At 35.4% G+C, this 23,530-nt stretch overlaps 2 protein-coding genes across 4 annotated transcripts in view; one reads left to right on the top strand and one right to left on the bottom strand.

Moving 5' to 3' along the window:
- The window catches only part of LOC110111483 (protein CROWDED NUCLEI 1), a 37,879-nt gene extending 19,711 nt beyond the window's left edge, over positions 1–18,168 (top strand). Inside the window, exon 6 of the mRNA XM_020843389.2 lies at positions 17,772–18,168. Coding sequence (XP_020699048.1) covers positions 17,772–17,868 — 97 coding nt within the window. The 3' untranslated portion in view covers positions 17,869–18,168. The remainder of the gene's footprint in view (positions 1–17,771) is intronic.
- On the bottom strand, positions 3,461–6,952 carry LOC110111484 (protein transport Sec1a-like). 3 transcript variants are annotated; one of them, XM_028695244.1, is made up of 5 exons: positions 6,702–6,945; positions 5,733–5,858; positions 5,553–5,648; positions 3,717–3,830; positions 3,461–3,620 (listed from the first exon to the last, which is right to left on the bottom strand). In XM_028695244.1, the coding sequence occupies exons 1-5, from the start codon at positions 6,759–6,761 to the stop codon at positions 3,537–3,539; spliced, it is 480 nt and encodes a 159-aa protein (XP_028551077.1). In that variant the 5' UTR covers positions 6,762–6,945; the 3' UTR covers positions 3,461–3,536. The 3 variants fall into 3 exon arrangements, with proteins under 3 accessions (XP_028551077.1, XP_028551078.1, XP_028551079.1); XM_028695245.1 differs by having other exon boundaries at positions 3,504–3,617; positions 6,702–6,952; XM_028695246.1 differs by having other exon boundaries at positions 3,533–3,638; positions 6,702–6,948.
- Positions 18,169–23,530: the final 5,362 nt, after the last annotated feature.

A 23,530-nucleotide genomic window follows, 5' to 3' on the forward strand; every position in this document is an offset into this window, starting at 1 on the left:
GCTACGGGCTGTCCAAATCCCTGGACAGAACATGCATGCTGTCCCAGAAATCCTAGACAACTCCATTGCTGTCCAGGAAAAGTTCAGCTGCTTCCTGAACTAATTCCAGAATTCTGGAAAGATTCTAGTGGCTGTCCCGAACTTTTGAACCAGGAAAAACTGCTGTCCTGCCCATTCGGAATTGGTCATTGCCGCCCAGAAATATCCCAGTCACTATCCAGAAGTATCATACTCACTAGTCAACCCGTGGGATTACCCGCCTCGGCTACTTCTCCAACAGACTACACTTTGGGCGCCTTTTGTCTTCCTAGTGGCATCGCTCGGGAAGCTCTTTAAAGCTCCACTGTCAGACTATATATATATATATATATATATAAGATAATTAGGTAAGCATCGAAACATCACCATTCCAATTTTTCCTCATTCCATTCACTAAAGGAGGCGAGCACATGTTTGGAGCTACAGTTTTTTATTGCTGAATTACAGGTAAGGAAATGTTGGAATGAAGTGCAGGACAACAGAATTTAGTAGTTTTATCATGAATAATGGTTGAAACGAGGTGTTGTTTACTTATGTAATTTTGTTGTTGTACGTTGTTGTAGGGTTGTCGAAAACTATATGTAAGGGTTGTTAATTACTATTTGGTGCTGTAAATTATTAAATTACAGCATGTGAATGTTGTATGTTGTTATGAATCACTACAATCAGCTTTTATTAGCTGAAAATAGAAATCAGAAAAAAAATATAAAAAGAAAAAATAAAATCAGGTAAGAGTAATTGTTGAAATTTAGTATGCTAATATTTGTAGATGTTGTTGTGATAATTAGGGCTTGTTGTTGTTAAATATAAAAGAAAGGACAGGAAGTAGGGAAAGAAGTTTAGAAGAGGAAAGAAAATTTTGAATGGAATGAACAAGAGTACACTTGAGGTAATTTGTAAGATATTTATATTGCTTATTTTGTTCATTTTATAAGCATGTGCAAATAAAGAAATATATATTTAGGTTGTTTACAAAAGAAAAAGAATTCGGAGTACTTTGGGTGAACCAATTTAGCCAACTGTTTTAAAAAAAGAGGTGAGATACTCAAACAATACAGAAAATAGTAAACTTTATATAGTTGCAACCTCACATTATTATGTTTATAATAACATTTCATTGCAGTTTATCTATGTATAAATATGTTGATTTATTGAATAGTGATTATCATAACACATTTTATGATTGCTAAAAGTGAAAGATATTGGAAAGATGAAATAAGTCATCTATAAGGGATATACCCGCACAAGTAAAGACAAAAGACCTGACGAGGTAAGTCTATACTCTCAAAATTCTATAAGTTAGGAATTCAGACCCAACCTTGAATGAGAGAGCACATTTAATTCTAAAAGTTGGTAATTCAGACCAAACATTGAATGAGAAAAGGAAGTGGTTGAGTATTTCATTGAGCCCTAACTCATTTGTAGTTGTTGTACTATAGAAAAAGGAAAGGAGCCAATAGGGCATCAGACTGAAAGAGCGTTGTCCTTTTTTATGTACATACATTTTAGGTGTACATAGAGGTCCAAGTGAAGGATGTACAAAAACTTTTGAGATATGTAGATGAAATTTAAAAAGCATAGTAAAGCTCTATATTTTACTTGTTGTATTTTATTTGAGATGTCTTAAATATGCTTCTTATTATGAGATATAAAAACTAGTTAGGGCAGGATAGTCTAAATATATTACTTTTTAATCATCCGATTCTGATAGAAGCAGTTCAAAATGGATGCCAGTAAAAAGAGGTCTATTTAGATTTTCTTTCTCTGTTACAATTCAAGTTGACTGTAAAGGGGGTCAAAATGGGGTGTGACAATGTATTCGATTTTAGATCTACTCAAACGAAAACCGTTAGACTCTAAAGTTGACCTCAATAATTCGAATTTTCTTCAACTCCCTCTCTAGTCTTATCAATAAGAATAATAGCAGAAAGCATACACCATGGTACATCTTCCTACAAATGTTTAGTAAGAACATCCATGACCAAAGAAAAAATATATGGGCTTAAAGTTGATTCCATAGTTGAAATAGGAAAATACTTGGTACAACCTCCTTGTGTTTGAACACAAGTAACAGCTCCTATATTCATATCCTTAATGACTAGAGTATAAGCATTATTAATCTATTTCTTTTTTAAAGCTCACCATAGCACTTCTCCTATAACTTTATTATAAGTGTTGAATCACGCAGCAAGGAGGGAGCCCATCGTAGGCTACAGTTGGAGATTTTATCTACTGACACCAAGATCCATGAGATTTATTCCAAGATCTGCAAGATATAATTATTAGAATCAATTAGATTAAATGACTTTACTCTTCTGTTTATTATAATTAATTAGATTAAATATCTTTCTTTTTCTGTTTATTCTCCTAGAATGTATGTGCACACGCGCGTGTATATATATATATATATATATAATGATTCCAAAGAATAAAATTTGAATACAATTTCCCTCAAACAAATTCTTTATAGTATCAGAGCTTAAGAAGATCCTAAAAGCCTTCTCTGAGTGTCGGCGGCAAACCTTCCTCCCTTTCTTCCAACCTTCAACCAACAGTAACTCTCCATCATCCTGTAGATAGCCTCTCTACAAGCACCGATAGCCCTTTCCCAAAATACATCTTCTCTTTCAACCGAGGAAACCCAACCATATCTATAGATAGCGAGATTTCATCATCCTAACCAAAAATTACCGGTTTAAACACCGGAAACTCTGGATCTGCAAACAAGTCTTCTCCTCTCCCTCCTCTCATCACAAACCACATATTTAAGGAACAATTTTTTTGTAATGGTCTCAATCGATGAGAATGTTTATTTGCGAGAGAGGGAAAGCAGACTATCTCACTGGTGAAGCCTCTATACCACCACAAAGTGATCCTCTCTACAGAGAATGGAAAGCATAGAATCATCAGATCATGTCTTGGCTCATCAACTCCATGAATGTAGAAAACGGTGAGAACTTTCTTCTTTACGAGATGACACAAGAAATATGGGAGGCCATTAAAGAGGCCTACTCCAATTCCGACAACACTTCCGAGCTATTTGCAATTGAGGCCATCCTTCACGACTGTCAACAAAAGGACTTGACGATAACTCAATATTTTAATACTCTAACGCGTTATTGGGAACAATTATATATATTTGAACAGCATCAATGGAAATGTTCAGAAGATCATGGACTTCACCAGAAGATAGATGGGGTAAAAAGAACATTCAAATTCTTGATGGGTTTGAACAAGAACTCCGATGGCGTTAGAGGACGAATCATGAGAACCAATCCTCTTCCAAATCTTTGGGAGGCCTTTTTTGAAGTTCGAAGGGAAGATAACAGAAGAAAGGTCATGTTGGGAGGCCTACAAGGATCTCCAAAGGTTGAAAAAGGAAATGCTCTTTAAAAACAATAAGAATTCCAAAGGTTGCTCTCAAAACAAAGTCATATATGCAACGATTAGACATGCTTACAAGCTTGAAAACTAAAAAATATGATTATAAACGCAATTCATACCACTATAATAGGATAAAATCTTGATAGTTGCCATGTCTCCTCTTCATCACTACGGTCCTTCCGAGCTGCATTCTTCTTCTATTAGCCAACAACATGCTTGGAATAATTAGCAGGAAATCAATAACAGGAGATCAAAACTAATCAAAATTCATAACTAAAGACTTAGTTGCACACCTTATAACCATCAAACTTAAGTGAGAAACCTCCAGATGCTTTCTTGCCCTCAGGTAATATCAAGTATCTAATATTGTGCACAGCACTTACATCATCCGGTGATAATCTTGCCAGCTGAAAAGTAAAGAAAATCTCATTGATCAACGTAAAAAAAGCCAGCAGCAAATTCAAAGAGATCGCTTCTTTTGTCATGCAAAATTTAGTTATATATGAAAGGACCTTGTGAAAGGAGTCACTGTTCACAATACTGTTAACAGCACCATTCATATTCCTGCAGAAATGCAGCACTATAGCCATAATATAAAGCTGCGGATCGAATTTGCAACTATAACATTAGAAGGCTGGTTTTTATCAACTGAATGCTCTCCACTATCCTGATTGCTTAGAGATTTTCGGATCTGCCTTGAATCATCATGAGAAGTTATGGCCAAAACTTTTCAATGAAGTATAATATGAGGAATGCCTTCAATTTGACCTTTTGTCAAAGTGGAACAATTCCAAATCTCCTTCTCAAAAGAGATAGTAACATCCATTTAAACTAGGACCCTAACCACTATCGAACTTGAAAACTAGCAATAGTAGCAATCATTTTAAGAGATTTACTAAAAATTGAGCCAAGAAAAAATATTAGAATGGTTGAAGTTGTGAATACAAAGTTAAGGAAAAGCAACCCAAGCTAGAATTATAGGAAGTTCCTCAGAGCAATCAAAGATAGTGTTGATCCCATCAGGTAATCAAATTTGCCTCTTTCACAAATAAACATCATCACGAATTGATACAATTGAAGATAGTTGTGACCATTGAACTTGTGTCCTATGATTGGTAAAATACTATTTTTAACCCCATTCATAGACCGAGAAATAAGTACACCTCATGTTTATAGGTGACTTTAGAAATGGAAGATTATCCTCTAGAGGCCATTTAATATATTGTCATGTGAATGGCTAGAGCATAGGATAGTGCACGCTGGACTCTAAAACTATTAAGAATTTGAAAATTGAAGCAATATATATATATATATATATATAAAGTAGGAAAATAGTAATGTTGAGATTGTATACCATAAAGAGAAGGATGAAAGCCAAAATCGAACTTTGCAACAAAAACTTAATTATTTTGCTTTTATCAAAGAATATCATCATTAGAAAGGGATTACAAAAAAAACGAAAAATCTCATAAATTGCAGCCAAAGAGGGACCATCTGCTGCTTGAATGTATCCCTCTCGCATGTGATTAAATACACCTCATTTATGAAAGATAACAAGGGATTGACAGTAAACAACAGCACATAACTGCTCATATTTGCTTCAACCGTGTGTTTATTTTACAGCCATGTAATTACTTTCCAGATTTGTTTCAGCACATTACTGCCCGCCCATTCAGTTATTCTGCAGGTTTGCTTCAACGCATTACTGTCCAGAAATGAAAACATGGATTCAGCCATGTAAATATTTTCGAGAAATAGGGAATCCATAGAAAAGATAAGCCATGGTTTGCACTAAACTGCCAATATTTCCCACATAATTTAATAAAATATAGAAAAAGAAAATGTCATACTTCGATTCAGAAAGCCATCCTCATTCAGTACTATCATAAGTATGACTAAAAAGTGGGTCTGAATCTTAAAATACAAACAAAAACCAAATAAGTGCATTCTTTGCACCAGCCTTGTCCTGACTATATGAGTTATGCTAAGGAAAACAACGAAGTAAACACTGCAAAAACAGCTTCCAGAAAAGGCAAACTACATTGCAAATAGCCAATTAAAATGAATGTTAAAACTATGTCTAATAAGTTTGATTACAATGTTATACGAATAGCAAATTGAAAGCCCACCTGAATCAGTTTTTCTCCTTTATCACCTTCAAACTTCTCAGGGAAGATAGATGCATATATCATCAATAAACGGAGCTTATTTTCCGGAGTAACATCCTGTGAGATAAGTGAAATTTCATATCTAATCAAATTGGGAGCTGGGATGTATTAGTTCATACTTAAGCAATTAACTGGCATTACCTCCTTCGTCCTTAAAAAGTTGTTCAAGTCTTTAGTCCCTGCATCTCCAAAGACGAGATCCTGTTCCAGTTGCCCAAGTTCTCGAAGTCCCAGTTCTCTAATTACATTGTTAATCTTCCCGGCTATCTGCATAGGATTATATTGTTGAAATGGAGGTGAACAGTTTTAGTACTCATTCTTCAGTGAATACAAGACCTTGAAAATTAGGTCCTTTTGCAAACTTCATTTAAGATATTCAGAACCAGAATGGGAGTTGGTATAATTCCTTGTCGAAAACAATATTCAAGTCATATAGTGTTGGATAAGGATGCTGCCAGTGATTTTGAAGATAACACACAAACTTGCAGAAGTTCAGATTTATTTAGCGACAAAATCAAGTTTCCCTGAGCAATAGCTATATTCAAACTACGTTGTTGGTAAGGAATAAAATTGTGGCAAGAAGAAAATCAAACAAGAAAAGCATATTTGGAAATATGAACAAGCACAATCTGCGCTGTGCAACACAAAAAAAAAACTAAGAAAACTGAGACCCATAACAAAAGAGAATTCGTGTTGAGAAAGAGAAGGATATGATGATAAGAATACTGCATAATCTTATAATACAAGATTCGAGTAAAAGATAATAACAACCATTAAATATTATGTCCATCCTTGTCATGAGTGCTACTAAATGAGGAAGCAAAACGAGTATTTTGTTATTATACTGTTTATTATAAAATTTTGATGTCACGCTCCAAATTTTATACTATAATAACAAAATAAATTAATAATTAGACATGGGGAACATGCAAATAAAATAAGGAATTCATAAGAAAAAAAAACTCAAGTTCATATTAGAAAGCATGTAGTTCATCAGTCTGTCAGGCAGAAGCATGCTGACCATTAACAAACACAAGCATCTTGCAAATGTATGCAAAAGATAATTAAGTAAAATATAGTAAAAACTTCGAAAATAATAATAAGAATAACCTCAACATGTAGAGAAAGCCTGTCAATTTGCTTGCTATACTCAGGTAATGCTTGAACCATTTTCTGCAAATCGCTCGTTGATAGTTCACCATCTCTGGATAAAACACAAATAGTCAACGTCGTAATTACCAAATGTAAGTCTCAACAAATAAAAAAGAAATGCGCACAAACTCACCTGACAATAAAAAAATGAAATTCAAATATTTCTAGACATCTAATTAGATATGCGTTTGGTTGAAGCAAATCAACTACATATCGCAGTACTTAAAGCTCACCTTGCAAATTCTAGAATCAAAAAGGAAGGTTTCAATTTACTTAGTTTTGGAAGACGTGTTGGATAGATCTTCTTACTGTAGAAACCTATAGATTCATGTCAAAGATGGAAATCAACATCCCAATGATTCATGACAATGAAGAAATTAGGATTGCACAGACTCATGCTAAAGAAGGAAATCAAGAACCCATTGATAGATGCTACGGAAGAAAATTCAAAAATATTTTTTAATCTATATTTAACATGAAAAACATTAATATTTCCTATATGAATTCCTATATTAGCATACATATTACCTTCTATTAAATACTTTGATGAATATGAAAGACTTTTGTATATTTCACATGGTATCAATCTCCTAGGCTTTTATAATTGAGTCTCAGCCTTCATTGTCCTACACATTCTCTACCTTGATCGTCACCTAATTCCTCGGCCTTCATCGCCCAACGCAAAGGCCTATCATATCTCGCAACTAATTGTCGCCCTCGACCTTCAAGCCATTCACGATATCTTCCTTCGTTGCATATGAATTCCAAGAATTATACTTCCACGCATGATTCTCTTGCCATGGTTTCTCGAAAAGTCAACTTCAATTCCACACAATTTCACCACTCTATGTTGTAGACATCTCCAAATTTGTGAATTTCACTCACACCCTCCACCCTAATATCTATTCCACACCAACTGCAATTCCAATAGGGCCTCACATCCATGGAGACTGAAGTAATGCTCAATGCTCCCAAGAAAGTCTAGGATGGCATTTCTTCAACTAGTTTGTGCCACAATGCACACAAGCAATGCCAACTCTGCAATGTAGCCTCATGCTGTATGCATTCCATGATTTTCCTAGCTCCAAGACTATAATGCCTGATTGCACTGACTTTGCAATCCACTAAGAGCTATCCAATGGTTGTAGAATCTCTCCTAGGAGTCTTCATCATTGCATTTTCTTCCCTCACTGCAAACTTAATCACTACTATGAGTACCAACATGTTATGTTCAAGTTTTGGGAGAGCTTCTCTGGTCACTATTGAAGTCAGTTTGCCTTATGATGACGGCAAAAAAGCAAATAATTTTAAGGCAAGCATAGACCAAAGAAATTTTAATAAATATTTTCCTTTTACTTAATTTATAGTGACACATGAGGCCCCTCTAATATCCTAAGGTAATAGGTACTAAGCGAATTGTTGTCCAGCAATGATTACACGAGTTTCCGAAATTTCATAAAATGATCCAAAACTAGTGTGAGTATCATCTTCGGCAATGTTGCAAAATCTTATTGGAAGTCGTTCTTATAGCATAAAAAGTTTGCAATTCAAAGTTCAGGAGTTCAAAATTGGTTGCCATCCAAAGTTCTGGAGTTCAAAATACAAATAGAAGTACTTTCTTAATCTTATCCAAATTTAAAAACCACAAACAATCTTAAGCCATAAATCTTGGATGAAACGCATTTGAGCATTTTCACAGTAACAATAGAGGAAAACTTGACCTTATAGTACTTAAATTATCTATGAAGGTTACTTGTAAACCCAAAAAGAATATAAGTGTTACAACGCACCTACCAAAAAAAATTTTGTTTCTATCCATGTCACTTTGAAGAACAGAGACCTTTCTATGTGCAACCTTATCTATAGGAGGATAACTCTACTATAAAAGATGAGAATAGAGATCTGATGTAGGCAAGGGGGGGTTAAAACAAGTTAGGTTTTATTTTTGGTGAGTTTTAATATCCTCTACTAGATGTCAGCTCATTAATATCTAGTAGAGTGTCTTAAGCTCATAAATTGAAGATTTATTATATTCATTCCCCCTTTTCCTTTGTCTCTTTGGATTCTACCATTTTCCTTTTCGGTTTCTGTTGGTTGTTGGTGTTCCCCTGGTTCTTCCTCTCGGTTTTCTCTTGCTGGTTGGTTTCCCGTGCCTTGCCCCTTTTCTCCTGTGTTGGCTTTTCGGGTCCCTTGCTGGCTGATTTCTTGTGGTTGTTTGGGGGGAAGGGGGGGGGGGGGGGGGGTGGGGGCCCTTTCCCTCAATTGGAGGGAAATTGATTCAGATTTTCTGAACTTAATTTCAATTCCAACGGGTAGAGATAATTGGGTTTCTTGCTGCAGTTTTTGTTGTCCCGTACAGAATTTCTGCTTGATGTTTGGGAATGTATTTGGCTGATTTTTTAGGACCTTTCAGCTGCCGTCTTTTGGCCTTCTATTTGGTGACTTTTGGTCTTCCATATTCCCTAATATAGTGGTTGTTTAGCTTCTTTCTTTTCTTATAAATATTAGATGTTTTGTATGTTTAAAGGGTGGTGAAAAATTATGATTTTTGGAGATAAAACCTGAGGGTTTTCTTTGGAATAGCTTGCGAGCTATGTCCTTCTCCTTCCTCTCCTCTCTATAGCTTGCGAGCTATACTTCGTCTAATCTTCTAACCTCTTCTTCTCTACGCAAGTATCCACCCCACTTGTATCCTTCTTCTCAACAATTGGAAAGCTCCTTTAGGTGTCTTTTATTTGTGCTTATGTTGTCAAAGTTTGTAAGGTGTTTGTGTCCAAGTTTGTAATAGTCTTTTATCTTATAAAAAGTTTATTTTTTTGTCTAATTTGTCTAGTTTTTGTGAGTTCATGTAAGTTTCTATTATCTAGGAAGAGTTTCTTTTCCTTGCAAAAATTTGTGTCCCTTCCCAAATTTTTGCTTGCATCAAATGGTATCAGAGCGGGTTAGCAAATCCCGATTTGTTGTCTTGTTATCAAGTGATTTAAGTTTTGTTGAGCCTTTTTTAGAAAAATGAAAAATCACAAAAAATTGAGTCCATTGTGGAAGAAAGCAATACAGAAGTTTCTGAAGACCATGTCCCTATGGATAAGATGGGTTCCGACAGATGGAGATTCGACAAATCCCCTACAGAATGAGCTATACAAGCTCCAAGTGAAGATGCATTTGTGTACGGAGCGGTGCATGAAAAAGAAACAACTTTTGCAAGAATAATTCAAGCGAGAGCGAGACGATGTATTGAAAAGGTACGCAGAAAAAATTCAAGAGCTTGAAGCTCCTACTTCGTCTCCTCAGGAAAAATCGAAAGCTTCCTCATCTGGAGATGAGCTTTTTTAAGTGGGGGAGAATTGATGTAGGCAATGGGGGGTAAAAACAAGTTAGGTTTTATTTTTGATGAGTTTTAATATCCTCTACTAGATATCAGCTCATTAATATCTAGTTGAGTGTCTTAAGCTCATAAATTGAAGATTTATTAGATTCATTCCCCCTTTTCCTTTGTCTCTTTGGTTTCTACCCTTTGCCTTTTCGGTTTCTGCTGGCTGTTGGTGTTCCCCTGGTTCTTCCTCTCGGTTTTCTCTTGCTGGTTGGTTTCCCGTGCCTTGCCCCTTTGTCTCCTGTGCTGGCTTTTCGGGTCCCTTGGTGGATGATTTCCTGTGGCTGTTTGGGGGGGGGGAGAATTCGGTGGCCTCTTCCCTGTTTTCTGTGCAGTTTTCCTGCTGCAGTTTTTGCTGTCCCGTGCAAAATTTATGCTGGCTGTTTGGGAATGTATTTGGCTGATTTTTTAGGACCTTTCAGCTGCCGTCTTTTGGCCTTCTATTTGGTGACTTTTGGTCTTCCATATTCCCTAATATAGTGGTTGTTTAGCTTCTTTCTTTTCTTATAAATAGGAGATGTTTTGTATGTTTAAAGGGTGGTGAAAAATTATGATTTTTGGAGATAAAAACTGAGGGTTTTCTATGGAATAGCTTGCGAGCTATGTCATTCTCCTTCCTCTCCTCTCTATAGCTTGCGAGCTATACTTCGTCTAATCTTCTAACCTCTTCTTCTCTACGCAAGTATCCACCCCACCTGTATCCTTCTTCTCAACGATTGGCAAGCTCTTTTAGGTGTCTTTTATTTGTGCTTATGTTGTCAAAGTTTGTAAGGTGTTTGTGTCCAAGTTTGTAATAGCCTTTTATCTTATAAAAAGTTTATTTTTTGTCTAATTTGTCTAGTTTTTGTGAGTTCATGTATGTTTCTATTATCTAGGAAGAGTTTCTTTTGCATGCAAAAATTTGGGTCCCTTCCCAAATATTTGCTTGCATCAAGATCTCTTCTCATTAGATCTATCTTCATCACCCATGTCTTTATGAACTAGTGATAACCTGGTCTCCACACCATACTTGACAATCACAAATAATGTAACATAACGCAAAGGTCCTTGTAAAATTATAGTGCATAATGCATGACGTGACTAGTGATAACATGGTCCTCGTTCCTTTATTGAGGCTTGTAGGTGTAAGAAGGGTCCTCGTCCTTCAACATCTTGTTATTCTATATAGTTTCATAAGGTTTATCTCTAAATCATTAGAAGCTGCCTTTGTGTATTCTCCAGCTCTCATTTTTTCTGATAAAGAGATCTTCAAGTTAGCATCTCATTTCTCTTTTACTCCTACTAACAAATTTTCCAAGGGTCATGATGTGAAACAACATGCGATGGAAACAAGAACTGCTTGGGGATTTTAATATAAGATTTTAAAGCTTTGCTAGTTATAGAATTAATGCTTACCCAAGTTAGATTTTTAGAATTATCAAGTCGAAATTAAGTAAGGCATGCGGTTATAATTAGATTAACGGGACAATATCAAATTGACAACATATAAATAGAGAGTAATGTTATGGTGAGAAACAATAATCCACGGTTAATAAATAGAACTCTTCATCTTGGGTCCCTCACTCACGCTCTTGACAGTGGAGCTTTAACGGAGCTTCCCGAGCGATGCCACTAGGAGACAAAAGGCGCCCAAAGTGTAGTCTGTTGGAGAAGTAGCCGGAGGCGGGTAATCCACGGGTTGACTAGTGAGTATGATACTTCTGGATAGTGACTGGGGATATTCTGGGCGGCAATGGACCAATTCCGAATGGGCAGGACAGCAGTTTTCCTGGTTCAAAAGTTTGGGACAGCCACTAGAATCTTTCCAGAATTCTGGAATTAGTTCAGGACAGCAGCTGAACTTTTCCTGGACAGCAATGGAGTTGTCTAGGATTTCTGGACAGCATGCATGTTCTGTCCAGGGATTTGGACAGCCCGTAGCAACTTTAGGAATGGGGAAAATACATGAGGATGGGGCTTGGAGAAGGCAGTTAAGGCTGCGGGAGATTAGGTGCTTGATTGGAGAATTAATTTAGGGACAATTAATGGGGTGGGGCTACGGGAAGATTTCAGCCAGGAGAGAGAAGGGAGGAAAGAGTCTAGATTCAATGTATGTGGGTTCAGGAAGAATTTAATGAGTGATTATCATTAAATCTGAGATTGATTTCAAATTTAATATAATTGGAAGGTTTCCTAATTTGAGTTTACTAGTAGGGAAAGCTTTTGAAATTCAAATATAGATTTGAATTCAAATGTTAATACTTTCCAAATTAGTAGTGGGATAAATTAGGTAAGTAATTAATGTAGATTTGAATTTTGAAATTCAAAATTCAAACATAATTGGGTGGAGGGTCCGGCGGCTAGTGGAGGCTAGGGGAGGCCGGTGGTTGGGGAGGTGGTAATGGGCCGGCGGCAAGGATTGGGAGGGAGGAGTTGGCGTCGGGTTGGGTGGGAGAAGGGACTTAGGCCGGCGGGTGGTGCTTGGGAATGTGGAGTTCAAATGGACTTAGAGGTGGTATTTCGGAGGTGGGGTGGTGGTGGAGATGTGGAAGAACGCCGGAAGTTGAAGATGGAGGAATGAAGAAAAAAATACGTTAAAAGTAAAAATAATGAACTCACAAAAAGATCGTAAGAACCGCGAATCTTGGACTCTTCCAAAGATAATACGTTAAATGTAAAATAATATATGCTAGGCACAACATAATAAGTAAATCAAATTAAAATAAATACTATCATGATTATGCAATGTACATGAACGTGTGAGATCTATGCACAATGCTAAAGATCACTTTCAATAATAATATGATAGGAAGTGAATGCACTTTTCACAAAAAAATGATAGATGAAACATGCAAAATCAGGAAGAATGCCCCAAAATAAATTTTTATCGAAAGAACTATAAAGATAAATGCAAGATACAATTGGATCTTCAATTGGAAAGGAAGATCCAGACTCTTCCAAATCTCTAGCCACCGGCTAGAGCCCAAATAACCTAGGAATAAATTAAATTCAACAAACTCCAAAATATCCTCTGAAATCACCCTATAGTTAGCCTAAATAGGCTTTCATAATTCCCTCCCAAATCAGCTCGCTTTCCCTAAATAAATCCTTCTCTGATTTGAATTCAAATTAGATTTATTTTTCTAATTAATTATCTCCCAATTGTAATTAAAACTTTCCTAAACAACCCCCTCCTTAATTCCTCCTCCTTTTCCTTAAATAATTCATTCTTAGATTTTGAATTCAAATTAGATCTCTTATCCTAAGTAATTCCCTCCCTATTATAATTAAAAAAATTTCGAAATAATTTCTTTTTGATTAAGAACCTTCCCAAATAGTTCCCTTTTGTTTTGGAATCTTCATAATTCCCTCTCAATCAAATCGGCCAATCCATTAATATTCCCCACCAAAGTGCCACATTGTCCTCAAGATGGTACGAAGGACACTGCTATTGAAGCACTAGACTGAAAAATGGATTGTCACTAGGTCGAATGATCCTTTCCTCTAGCATCACCTTGACCAATCTCTCCATCTCATCCTTATGGAGTTGGGGAGAATGGTACAGACTAACACTGATATGTGAGACTCTGTCCTTCCAAATGATAGTATGCTCATTCCTGCAGAGGAAGTAACCCGTGAACTAGCTAGAACACCTCTCGATATTCCTGTAGGAATGGTTGAACCATGTATGGTGCTTCTATCTTGTCCCTAACTTTTTTTTTTCCAGACTTTGTAGCTACACCAAAAATCTTACTTTATTTATCCCCTTCTTGGAAGTGGTTCCAAAGATGACATATCCTCTTCTTTCTCAAAAACTTTCATTTCATGATTCTCCCTCATTATCCCTATAGTTGTGTTTCTCCCATTTTCATGTCCGATCAACGATGCTCTAACCTTTGATGTTGTCGGTTTGGTTTAGCCCTCAGGCAACTTCTTTATCATCGCCTCCATGATGGCAAATTTCTCATCGATCTTCTCATGGATGGCTGAAAATTGCTTTTTGAACCTTGAAATCTTTTCTACAAAATCAGATTTCAATTGTTTGATTTCACTTTTCAATACTTCTACTTTTCTTCCCGCCATAGCTACCCAAATCTAGGCTTTGATACCAATTTGATAGGAAGTGAATGCTCTTTTCATAAAAATCAGCATATGAAACACGAAAAATTGAAAAGAAAAATGCCCCAAAATAATTTTTTTTGAAAGAACCATAAAGATAAATGCAAGATACAATTGGATCTTCAATTGGAGAAGAAGATCCAGCCCTCCCAAATCTCTAGCCACTGGCTAGAGCCCAAATAACATAAGAATAAATTAAATTCAACAAACTCCAAAATAGCCTTTGAAATCACCCTATTGTTAGCCTTAAATAAGCTCCCATAGTTCTCTCTCAAATCAGCTCCCTTTTCCTAAATAATTCTCTCTCATCTTTGAATTAAAATTAGATCACTTATCCTAAATAATTCCCTCTCAATTTTAATTAAAACTTTCCTAAATAATCCCTCTTGATTCCTCCTTCCTTTCCCTAAATAATTCCCTCTTAGATTTTGAATTCAAGTTAAATCACTTGCCATAAATAATTCTCTTTCAATTGTAATAAATTTTTTTCCTAAACAATTTCCCTTTGATTAAGAACCTTCCTAAATAATTTCCTCTTGATTAGGAAACTTCATGATTCTCTCCCAATCAAATATGTAGGTACATCATAATAGCACAATAGACTCGTGTGTATAAGATGAAATATATAAGCGCACAAACAACATAAGAGACTATGGTGTGATGCTAAGGTGAGCGATGCATGATCGATACAATCAAGCACTACATATATAACTAGCAACTATTGATAGAATTTTCTTCGGTCATTAAAGCATCACTTTGTTTTGTTCTCTATGCTTTGAAACAAAAGAAATCTGATGGACCAGCCAATTTGATTTCGAGGGAATTAGGAAATTTTCTAATCAAGAGTGGACTATTTAGGAAGATTTTTAATCAAATGGTAATTATTTAGGAATTTTTTTAATTGTAATTGGTAGGGAGTTATTTAGGGTATGCATGCAGGAGTATTATTTGTGTTCAAACACAAGGTGGTTTGACAAGTATTTTCCTATTTCAATTGGATTACATCAAGGATCAGCCTTAAGCCTATATCTTTTTGCTTTAGTCATGGATGTTCTTACTAGACATTTGCACTAGGATGTACCTTGGTTTATGCTTTTTGCTGATGATATTCTTCTTGTTGATAAGACCAAAGAGAGTTGAAGGTAAAATTGAATTATGGAGGTTAACCTTAGAGTCTAAAGGTTTTCACTTGAGTAGATCTAAAATTGAATATATGGAATGTAATTTTAGTAGTAATATACCTAGTGAAGGGATTATGACTTTGGACAATCAAGTCATTATTAAGAGTACATGTTTTAGATATCTTGGATCTATTGTTTAGAGTGATGGTGAAATAGATGGGGATATTATCAACATAATTCAAGTTGGATGATCGAAGTGGAGGAATGCATCGGGTTTGTTGTGTGATGGAAAGGTCCCCCTCAAACTTAATGGAAAATTCTATAAGATGGTGGTGAGACTTGCAATGCTTTATGGTGTCGAATGTTGGCCATTAAAATAGAAACATAATACTAAGGTAAGTGTTGCAAAGATGAGGATGCTCAAGTAGATGAGTGGCTTTACCCTTAGAGATAGGATACGGAATGAGCATATGCGTGAAAAGGTTGGAGTAGCTCCAGTGGAAGATAAGATTAGAGAGAGTCGCCTTAGATGGTTTGGTCACATAAAACAGCTGCCTTTTGATGACCTGATTAGGAAATTATAGGTATTAGATTTGAGTATTTGACTTATTTTAAGAAAGGTAGAGGTAGACATAAAAAGACTTGGCTAGAAAATATTAGAAATGATCTTTATTTATTAGATTTAAGCGAGAATTTGACTTTTAACAAGATAAAATGGAGACAAAGGATTCATGTAGCCGACCCCGCGTAGTAGGACAAAGACTTGATGTTGTTGTGGTAGGGAATTATTTAGGGTAAGAGATATAATTTAAATTCAAAATCTAAGAGGGAATTATTTAGGGAAAGGAAGGAGGAATGAAGGGAGAACTATTTAGGAAAGTTTTAATTACAATTGAGAGAGAATTATTTGGGAAAAGGGGGCTGATTTGAGAGGGAATTAGAGGAGCCTATTTAAAGCTAACAATAGGGTGATTTTAGAGGATATTTTGAAGTTTGCTGAATTTAGTTTATTCTTAAGTTATTTGGACTCTAGTTGACTGCTAGATATTTGGAGAGCCGGATCTTGCTCTCCAATTATATCTTGCATTTCTCTTTATAATTCTTTCAATAAAATTTATTTTGGAGCATTATTCTTCTCAATTTTTCGTATTTCATTCACTTATTTCTGTGAAAAGTGCATCCACTTCCTATCAAAATCCTTTTGCATTTTTGCTTGAGCATTGTGCTTTGAAATGCATTAGTACAAAGCAACATTTACTATCTATTGATTAATTCTGCATGCATTAGTTTCGTGTTGTATAAACTTGACTAAACTAAATTATCGTGTTAGTTTTCAAATTTCTAAAGAGCATTTGTCTTTGCTAATATATTATTATAAAAACGTCTACCTAAGTTGCCTGGGTGATGAGATATAATCATCAGGTATAGTTTTTAAATTTTAGTTCCTGCATATCTTGAGTGATAGTCCAAGCAAAAGGGTTAGAATCAATGGAAAAATAGCTTTGGTTGGCCAGCTAGCAAGCACAGGTTGGTTGGGTTTTAAGGATGGCCAACATAGAAGATCTTTGGCCCATTCCATTAGTTGAAGCGAACTTTGTCTTTGGGAAATGAGATTTTTCATATTTTAGTCCGTGAGTAGGGAAAATTTTGTTCCACATATAATATTGATAAAAAAAATGATGATAACCATTAAATAGACTTGTTTACCAAGTGAAAAAATAAGAACCTAGATCAAAGTGAAAGATAAGAAATGGATTCCTTCATTAGTTTGCCGCTGATCCATTAAGTTGCCAAGGAAAATTTGCTCATGTTGATATTTCTCTTTTTGTTATTGTTTGCCTCCGGAATTTTGGAAAGTAATTAGGATGATTTTTGTGTTTTGACAACAAAAACATTATTGTTTTAGCATGTATGCTCTATTTTTTTCATTACGTGTTCTCCATTTTATTAGAGAGTTAACCATGCTCTCCATTTTCAAGCCCCTAAATGTGTGATTTAGGTTTCGTTTTGGGACGACTTTCTTACTGTTTCTTAAATCAGCGTTGTACTACAAAATTTTACATATTTGTACTAAAAATCTGCTTTAAGAAGCAGTAAGAAAGTTGTCCCAAACAAAATCTTAATGAATATGCACTTTAATTGACAGCCTTGTATGATCAGTTGATCAAGGCTTCGTTTGGGACAGCTTTTTGATGCTTCTTAAAGCAGGTTTGTAATACAAAAAATTTAATTTTTGTATTAAAAATTACTTTAAGAAGCAGTAAAAAAGCCATCCCTAATGAAGCCTATCTATAATAAAAAGCTGCAATGCTATATTAGTGTGTGACAGAGGAATGGGAAAGCAGCATGTACATAGCTGATTGCATCCTTTTCATTGTTCCAGAATGAGAATATTATTCTGATAAAAATATTTACTTCCATTATTTGTTTAATTATCAGATTGAAGGTTTTGATTAGCAAAATGCAGTCTGAACATCTATTCGGGACAGCCAGTGATGAAAAGGGTATTTATTATGAACCAAGCAGTTCAGATTAATGCCTCTTTGTTTGCTCGATCTTAAAGCACAGAGGTATCGAAGTGACAAATGAATACTTCTGAATGCAGATTATTTTATCTCAGAAGAATAGTCTTTGTTTTATTTACTTTATTTGAAAATATTGAAGATTTTCATCATATACTTGCAAACTTTTTCAGTTTTTCACATTGTTGTCAACATTACGTTTGAGCCATTCTTCATTTTGAAACTCCTCGTTTGTGCAATCATTCAATGTTTGTGTAATTCTCCAAATAGTAGGGGTGGAATTAGTCTCTCTTTTGAAAGTGGAAAAAATAGAATTGTAAAATGCATAGTTTTATGTATGAAATAGGAAAAAAAATTCATAAAATTTGGGCAATTGTGTTTATTGAAGACGGGCAAAATAGTTAAAATGATTATTCTTTTAAGAAAAAAATGATTTTCAGAGTGGGCAATTAACCATCCTGAGCTCTTTCTGGTTCTAGCCTGGTTAAATAGTAACTTGAAATTATGATTTTCACCAAGTAGACATTACTATCAAAATTTTGGGCTTGTTTCTATTTGGAAGCTAAAATTACAACAACTTTACTTAAATGGAGTAATATGCTTATATAAATGTATGTGTGTGTATTTAGCAAAAGAATTGAGCAACAAAGAAAAAGAAAAAGAAAAAAAGAGACCATTTTCCATAGTAAGATTATATTACAATCATAAATAATATATATATCCTTATTATAAATTAAAGTTTTATGTAATAATATTGATAGGACAGCATAATAACTCTAACATCTCTCCACAAACTTACGATGCATCTTTAACAGATATCTTACAGAGTTTGCCTATTGAAAAGCAAAAGAGCAGATATCTTACGGAGTTTGCCTATTGAAAAGCAAAAGACATGGAGTTGATGTGACTTAGGTTTCATTTGGGACTGCTTTTTAAAATAGCTTTTAAGTATAATTTCTTTTTTTTCAAAAATTTTGTATTAAAAAGCTCAAACAATACAAAAACTATCCCAAATAAAACTTTAGTAAGCAAGTTAATAATATGGATAGAAAAGAAGAAATAAAGAGCAAGATAAGAGTCGTGTTGAAGGTGATGATCAGTGATTTGCAAACAATCTCAATATGTTTGTTACTTTCATAAATGATTAAATTGCGAGTAATTGGAATATCATTTTTATTATCCCAATATATAGGATTAGTACGAGAAAAAAAACACTCATATTTGCAAGCAACAACCACCAAATTATCTTAATGGAAATACTGGTCATAGCTCGATGGTTTATGTAATAATCAAAACATATCTTACTATTTAATTCTTAAATCACAAAGATCCAATAAATTAAGTAAATTCATTTGCATGAAAGTGTCTCAAAATATTTTATGATTTCACTATAGAGCTTACGAGAAACATCAAAGTTTATATGCATAACATCAAACTTTCATCATACATTATGGTAGCATTCTTAATATCTAACATCAAAACGGAGCATCAAAATATAGGGTTGTAAGTTCTAAAAATGATTCTTACTTGGGCTTCGTTTGTGACAGCTTTTTACTGCTTCTTGAAGCAGCTTTTTAATAAAAGCTGCAGCTTTTTAATAAAAGTTGCTTTAAGAAATAATAAAAAAACCGTTTCAAATGAAGCCTTAGACTCAACTATATATCTCCTTTTCTCTATTTAAAATATCAGCTAAAGTAATTTTTAGTGAGCTATATAGCTTTTTAAGATAACAACTATAATGCATAATTCAAATGTTCAAGGACATGAAATAACATGGTATATTAAATTATACTCATTAATTAATTTATTATATTACTTATAATCATTTCAAAATGAAATTGCTTGGACAACATGGTATATAATATCCTATTGAAGAAAATTGTAAATGAATGTTAACTGCCCATATATTATATGCACTATGCTAGGTAAGAGTACATGTGTCAGTATATTATATTAATTATAACTTATAATCATTTATTGTTTAACATATAATATTTTATCTTAGCTTTAGAATATGTCATATATAAATGTTGAGGTTTTGGTTATTACAAGATAATGAACTATTTTAGACCGGCATTATAAAATACAAGGTCGGAACTCAGTCTGAAAGCTACATAATAAAAAAAAAAATTAATAAAACACAAGCGAAACCCACCATTAGCGTAAACATTTGATGACATTTTTCTCTTAAAGGCTCACCTAGAAAGTATATGGTCCCCCTTATACAGACATTATAAACATATGATTACCATACCCAACATAACAAGATATTTTTTTAAGCTCATTATATGTTCATCATTGAAAATTTAAATATAAATATCATTCATCTTGAACATGTTAATCAACTATATGCATAACAATATAAATTGGACATTCTATCTAATGTTAGAATTCTTAAAATTATTTATATGCACGCTTGTACATTTTAAAATTAATACAAGATCATTTAATTATAAATGATATAAGTTTATTACCATCTCACTTAAATTTAAAATGAATCCACCTTCAATTAAATTCTTCAAATATAAAATTAAATATTATTTCTTTTATAAAAACATTATGCCATCAACATCTTTAAATGAGGGTAGAGCAATTAAGGACTATATTGATCATTATAAAAATAATTATCAAGATTTATTATCTTTCAGTAAGTGATATCCAAAATTTTAATTAAAAAAATTAAGCATGTTATGTCATCCCCTCTCTCCACCTTCCATTGAGGTTCTTGTTAGACCGATCCTTGTTGGATCAATCCAGCCGGCCCCTTGCCAAGGGCCCACCCATGTTTATAGAAAGCGGGCAGCAAGAGAGAGGGAGAGGGGGATGGGGTCCACTAAAGATTCAAAGTCAAACAAGATAGAGCCAAAGAAGGGGGCGACAAGGGCTAATATGTAATTTGGCTTAATTGTTTAATTGTTTGTTATAAGTAAGAAGGAGGAATTAGGGTTAAAGCTATGCTTTGTTTTGTGGTTGATTTTGAGTTCTTATTCTTGGTGTCTTGAACCCAAGATTCATCTAGGGATTGGGAGAGAACAATCCTCCTCTTCAATTGAGGATCAATTGTATCTTGCTTTATTCCTTTCGTTGGTTTGCTTCCTACGACAAAAACTATTGTTTTTGCTTGTTTTCCATTAGATTTGTGGAGTTTTCCGGCTGTTTTAGTTAATCTTTTTAGAGTTTACTTGAAATATTCAAGTATAACCTATCAAATTGGTATCATAGTAGATTTTGGGACTGTTGTGGGCTATTTTTTTGGAATTTCAACGGTTGTTCTTTGTCCAGAGGAAGGGTTTCTTGCTGATTTTTTTTATCAATATCTAGATTTTTGAACCTACAAAAATTCTAGATATTGATGGCGGTCAAGAAGGTAAATGTATTGGAGGAACGCCTTGAAGGGGTGATGAACCAAATGAAAATAACGATGGAAGATCGAATTTCATCCATAGAAGACAAGGTTTCTTCCATGGAAGACAAAGTTTCTGATCTTCATGCGATGATGAAGAAGCTATTGAAAAGTCAAATTTAAACGGCGACATCGAAGACAAAGGGGCCGGTGGAAGAACTACGAATTCTGAGTTTCGTATAAGTGAAAATGATGTGGAGATCATGGAGGAGAAAGGGGGAAGGTATGGAGAGATGTGTGTATATGGAGGCAATGAACTAAGGGGAGCTGGTGGGAAGAGAAAAGAGGAAACTTATGGTAGGAGGGGTGTTGATTTTGGAGAAAGGAGGGAAAGTGAAAAGCGGTTTGAAGATGAGCGTGCAAGGGAAGATCAGGAGAATTGGGGAGAACCAAGCAATTTGGAAAGGGTTATGGAGGAATACGAAGAAATAGGAGAGATTCGAAGGTGAGAAAATTGAAGATGCCCATTTTGAATGGGAGGAAGCACACGGGTGGATCTATAAGGTGGAGAGGTGTTTCACCATCAATGGGCTGACGGAGGAAAGGTTGACAATAGCAGGTTTATATTTGGAGGGGAAGGCATTATCCTGGTATCAATGGAGGGCTCAGAGGAGACCCATATATAGTTGGAGGGAATTTAAGGAATGCTTATTAGAACGCTTCTAAATTGGCAGGGGAGGGGACTTCTATGAGCATTTCTTTGCACAAGTACAAAACAGATCAGTGGCCGACTATTGCGAGAGATTTGAGCACTTGGCCAGTTGAGTGGAGCGACTATCATAGATGGCATTGAATGGCAACTTCATGAAGGGACTCAAATTTGATATTAGAGTTGTGATGAAGGTCATGAGGCCTCGTCATTTGGGAGAGGCAATGGAGTTGGCGCAATTGGTGGAAGATCAAAAGTATCTAGAGAGGGGAACTAGGAGCAGCAGCTCAAGAGGCTCTTATAGGATGACTACCACTTTTTTAACACCCAGGGTCTTGTAGTAGGCGATCTTCGTGATACCTCCAGGGAGATGCCAGTAGGGGGAAGTGGGGGAAATTTCAAAAGACTGATGGAAAGGGAGATGCAAGAGAAGAGGGCAAAGGGATTATGCTTCAGGTGTGATGAGAAGTATACTACATGAAATAGATGTAGGGACCGAACTCTTCAGGTTCTCATCGTCTGTGATGATGAAGGAATTGAGGAGGGAGGTGAGTGTGAGGTAAATGAAGAGATGGAGGTATCCTTGAACTCAGTGGTAGGATTCATCTCAAAAGATACCATAAAAGTGAAAGGGGAAATAACAGATATGGAGGTGGAGGTGTTGAATGATAGTGGGGCTACCCATAATTTCATTTCCACCCAGATTGTGAACCATTTGGGGATGAAATTGATGGATACATGGTGTTATGGAGTGATGATGGGCACATGGAAGGTGGAGATGTGCCAGGGAATATGTAGGGGAGTGGTTTTGACCATACAGGGGATACATGTGAGGAGGATTTTCTCCCGTTAGAGTTAGGGAGCACTGATGTCATCCTGAGGATGAAGTGACTGCAAACCTTGGGAGACACCAAAGTCAACTAGAAGGCATTGACGATGGAGCTGATGGTGGAAGGGAGAAGAGTAGTGATAAGGGGAGATGGGGGGCTCTCCAAAGCCATGGTGTCACTTAAAACCATGGTGAGGAGTATCCAAGAAGTTAGGGAAGGGTACATGGTGGAACAACATAGGTTAGAGGGGATCAAATTAGAGGAAGGAGGGAAAGTTCCTCTTTCAATATGGCTATTGATCCATCAATTCAATGAGATTTTTCAACCACCGCAAGGATTGCCACCACTAAGAATAGGAGCATGCTATTACTTTGGAGGAAAGTGTGTCACCCATCAATGTCAGACCCTACTACTATCCAAAATTTCATAAAGTTGATATTAAGAAGCTGATTAGAGAGATGCTGGAAGCAGGGATTATCAGACCCAATATTAGCTCTTTTTTAGCCAAATATTACTGGTTAAAAAGAAAGATGGAAGTTGGAGGTTTTGTATGAACTACAGGGTGTTAAATAAGGAAATTGCGCCAGACAAATTTCTCATCCTAGTGATCAATGAACTGTTGGATGAGTTGAGTGTAGCGGTTATCTTCACCAAGATAGATTTGAAATCCGGAGACCATCAGATCAAGATGAAGGAGGATGTACCCAAGACGGCTTTCAAAACTCATGAGGGGCATAATAAGTTTATAATGATATCTTTTGGCATCACTTACGCCCCAACCACTTTCCAATCCC

This window comes from Dendrobium catenatum, unplaced genomic scaffold, assembly GCF_001605985.2.
Source record: "Dendrobium catenatum unplaced genomic scaffold, ASM160598v2 fragScaff_scaffold_621, whole genome shotgun sequence".
NCBI lineage: Eukaryota > Viridiplantae > Streptophyta > Magnoliopsida > Asparagales > Orchidaceae > Dendrobium > Dendrobium catenatum.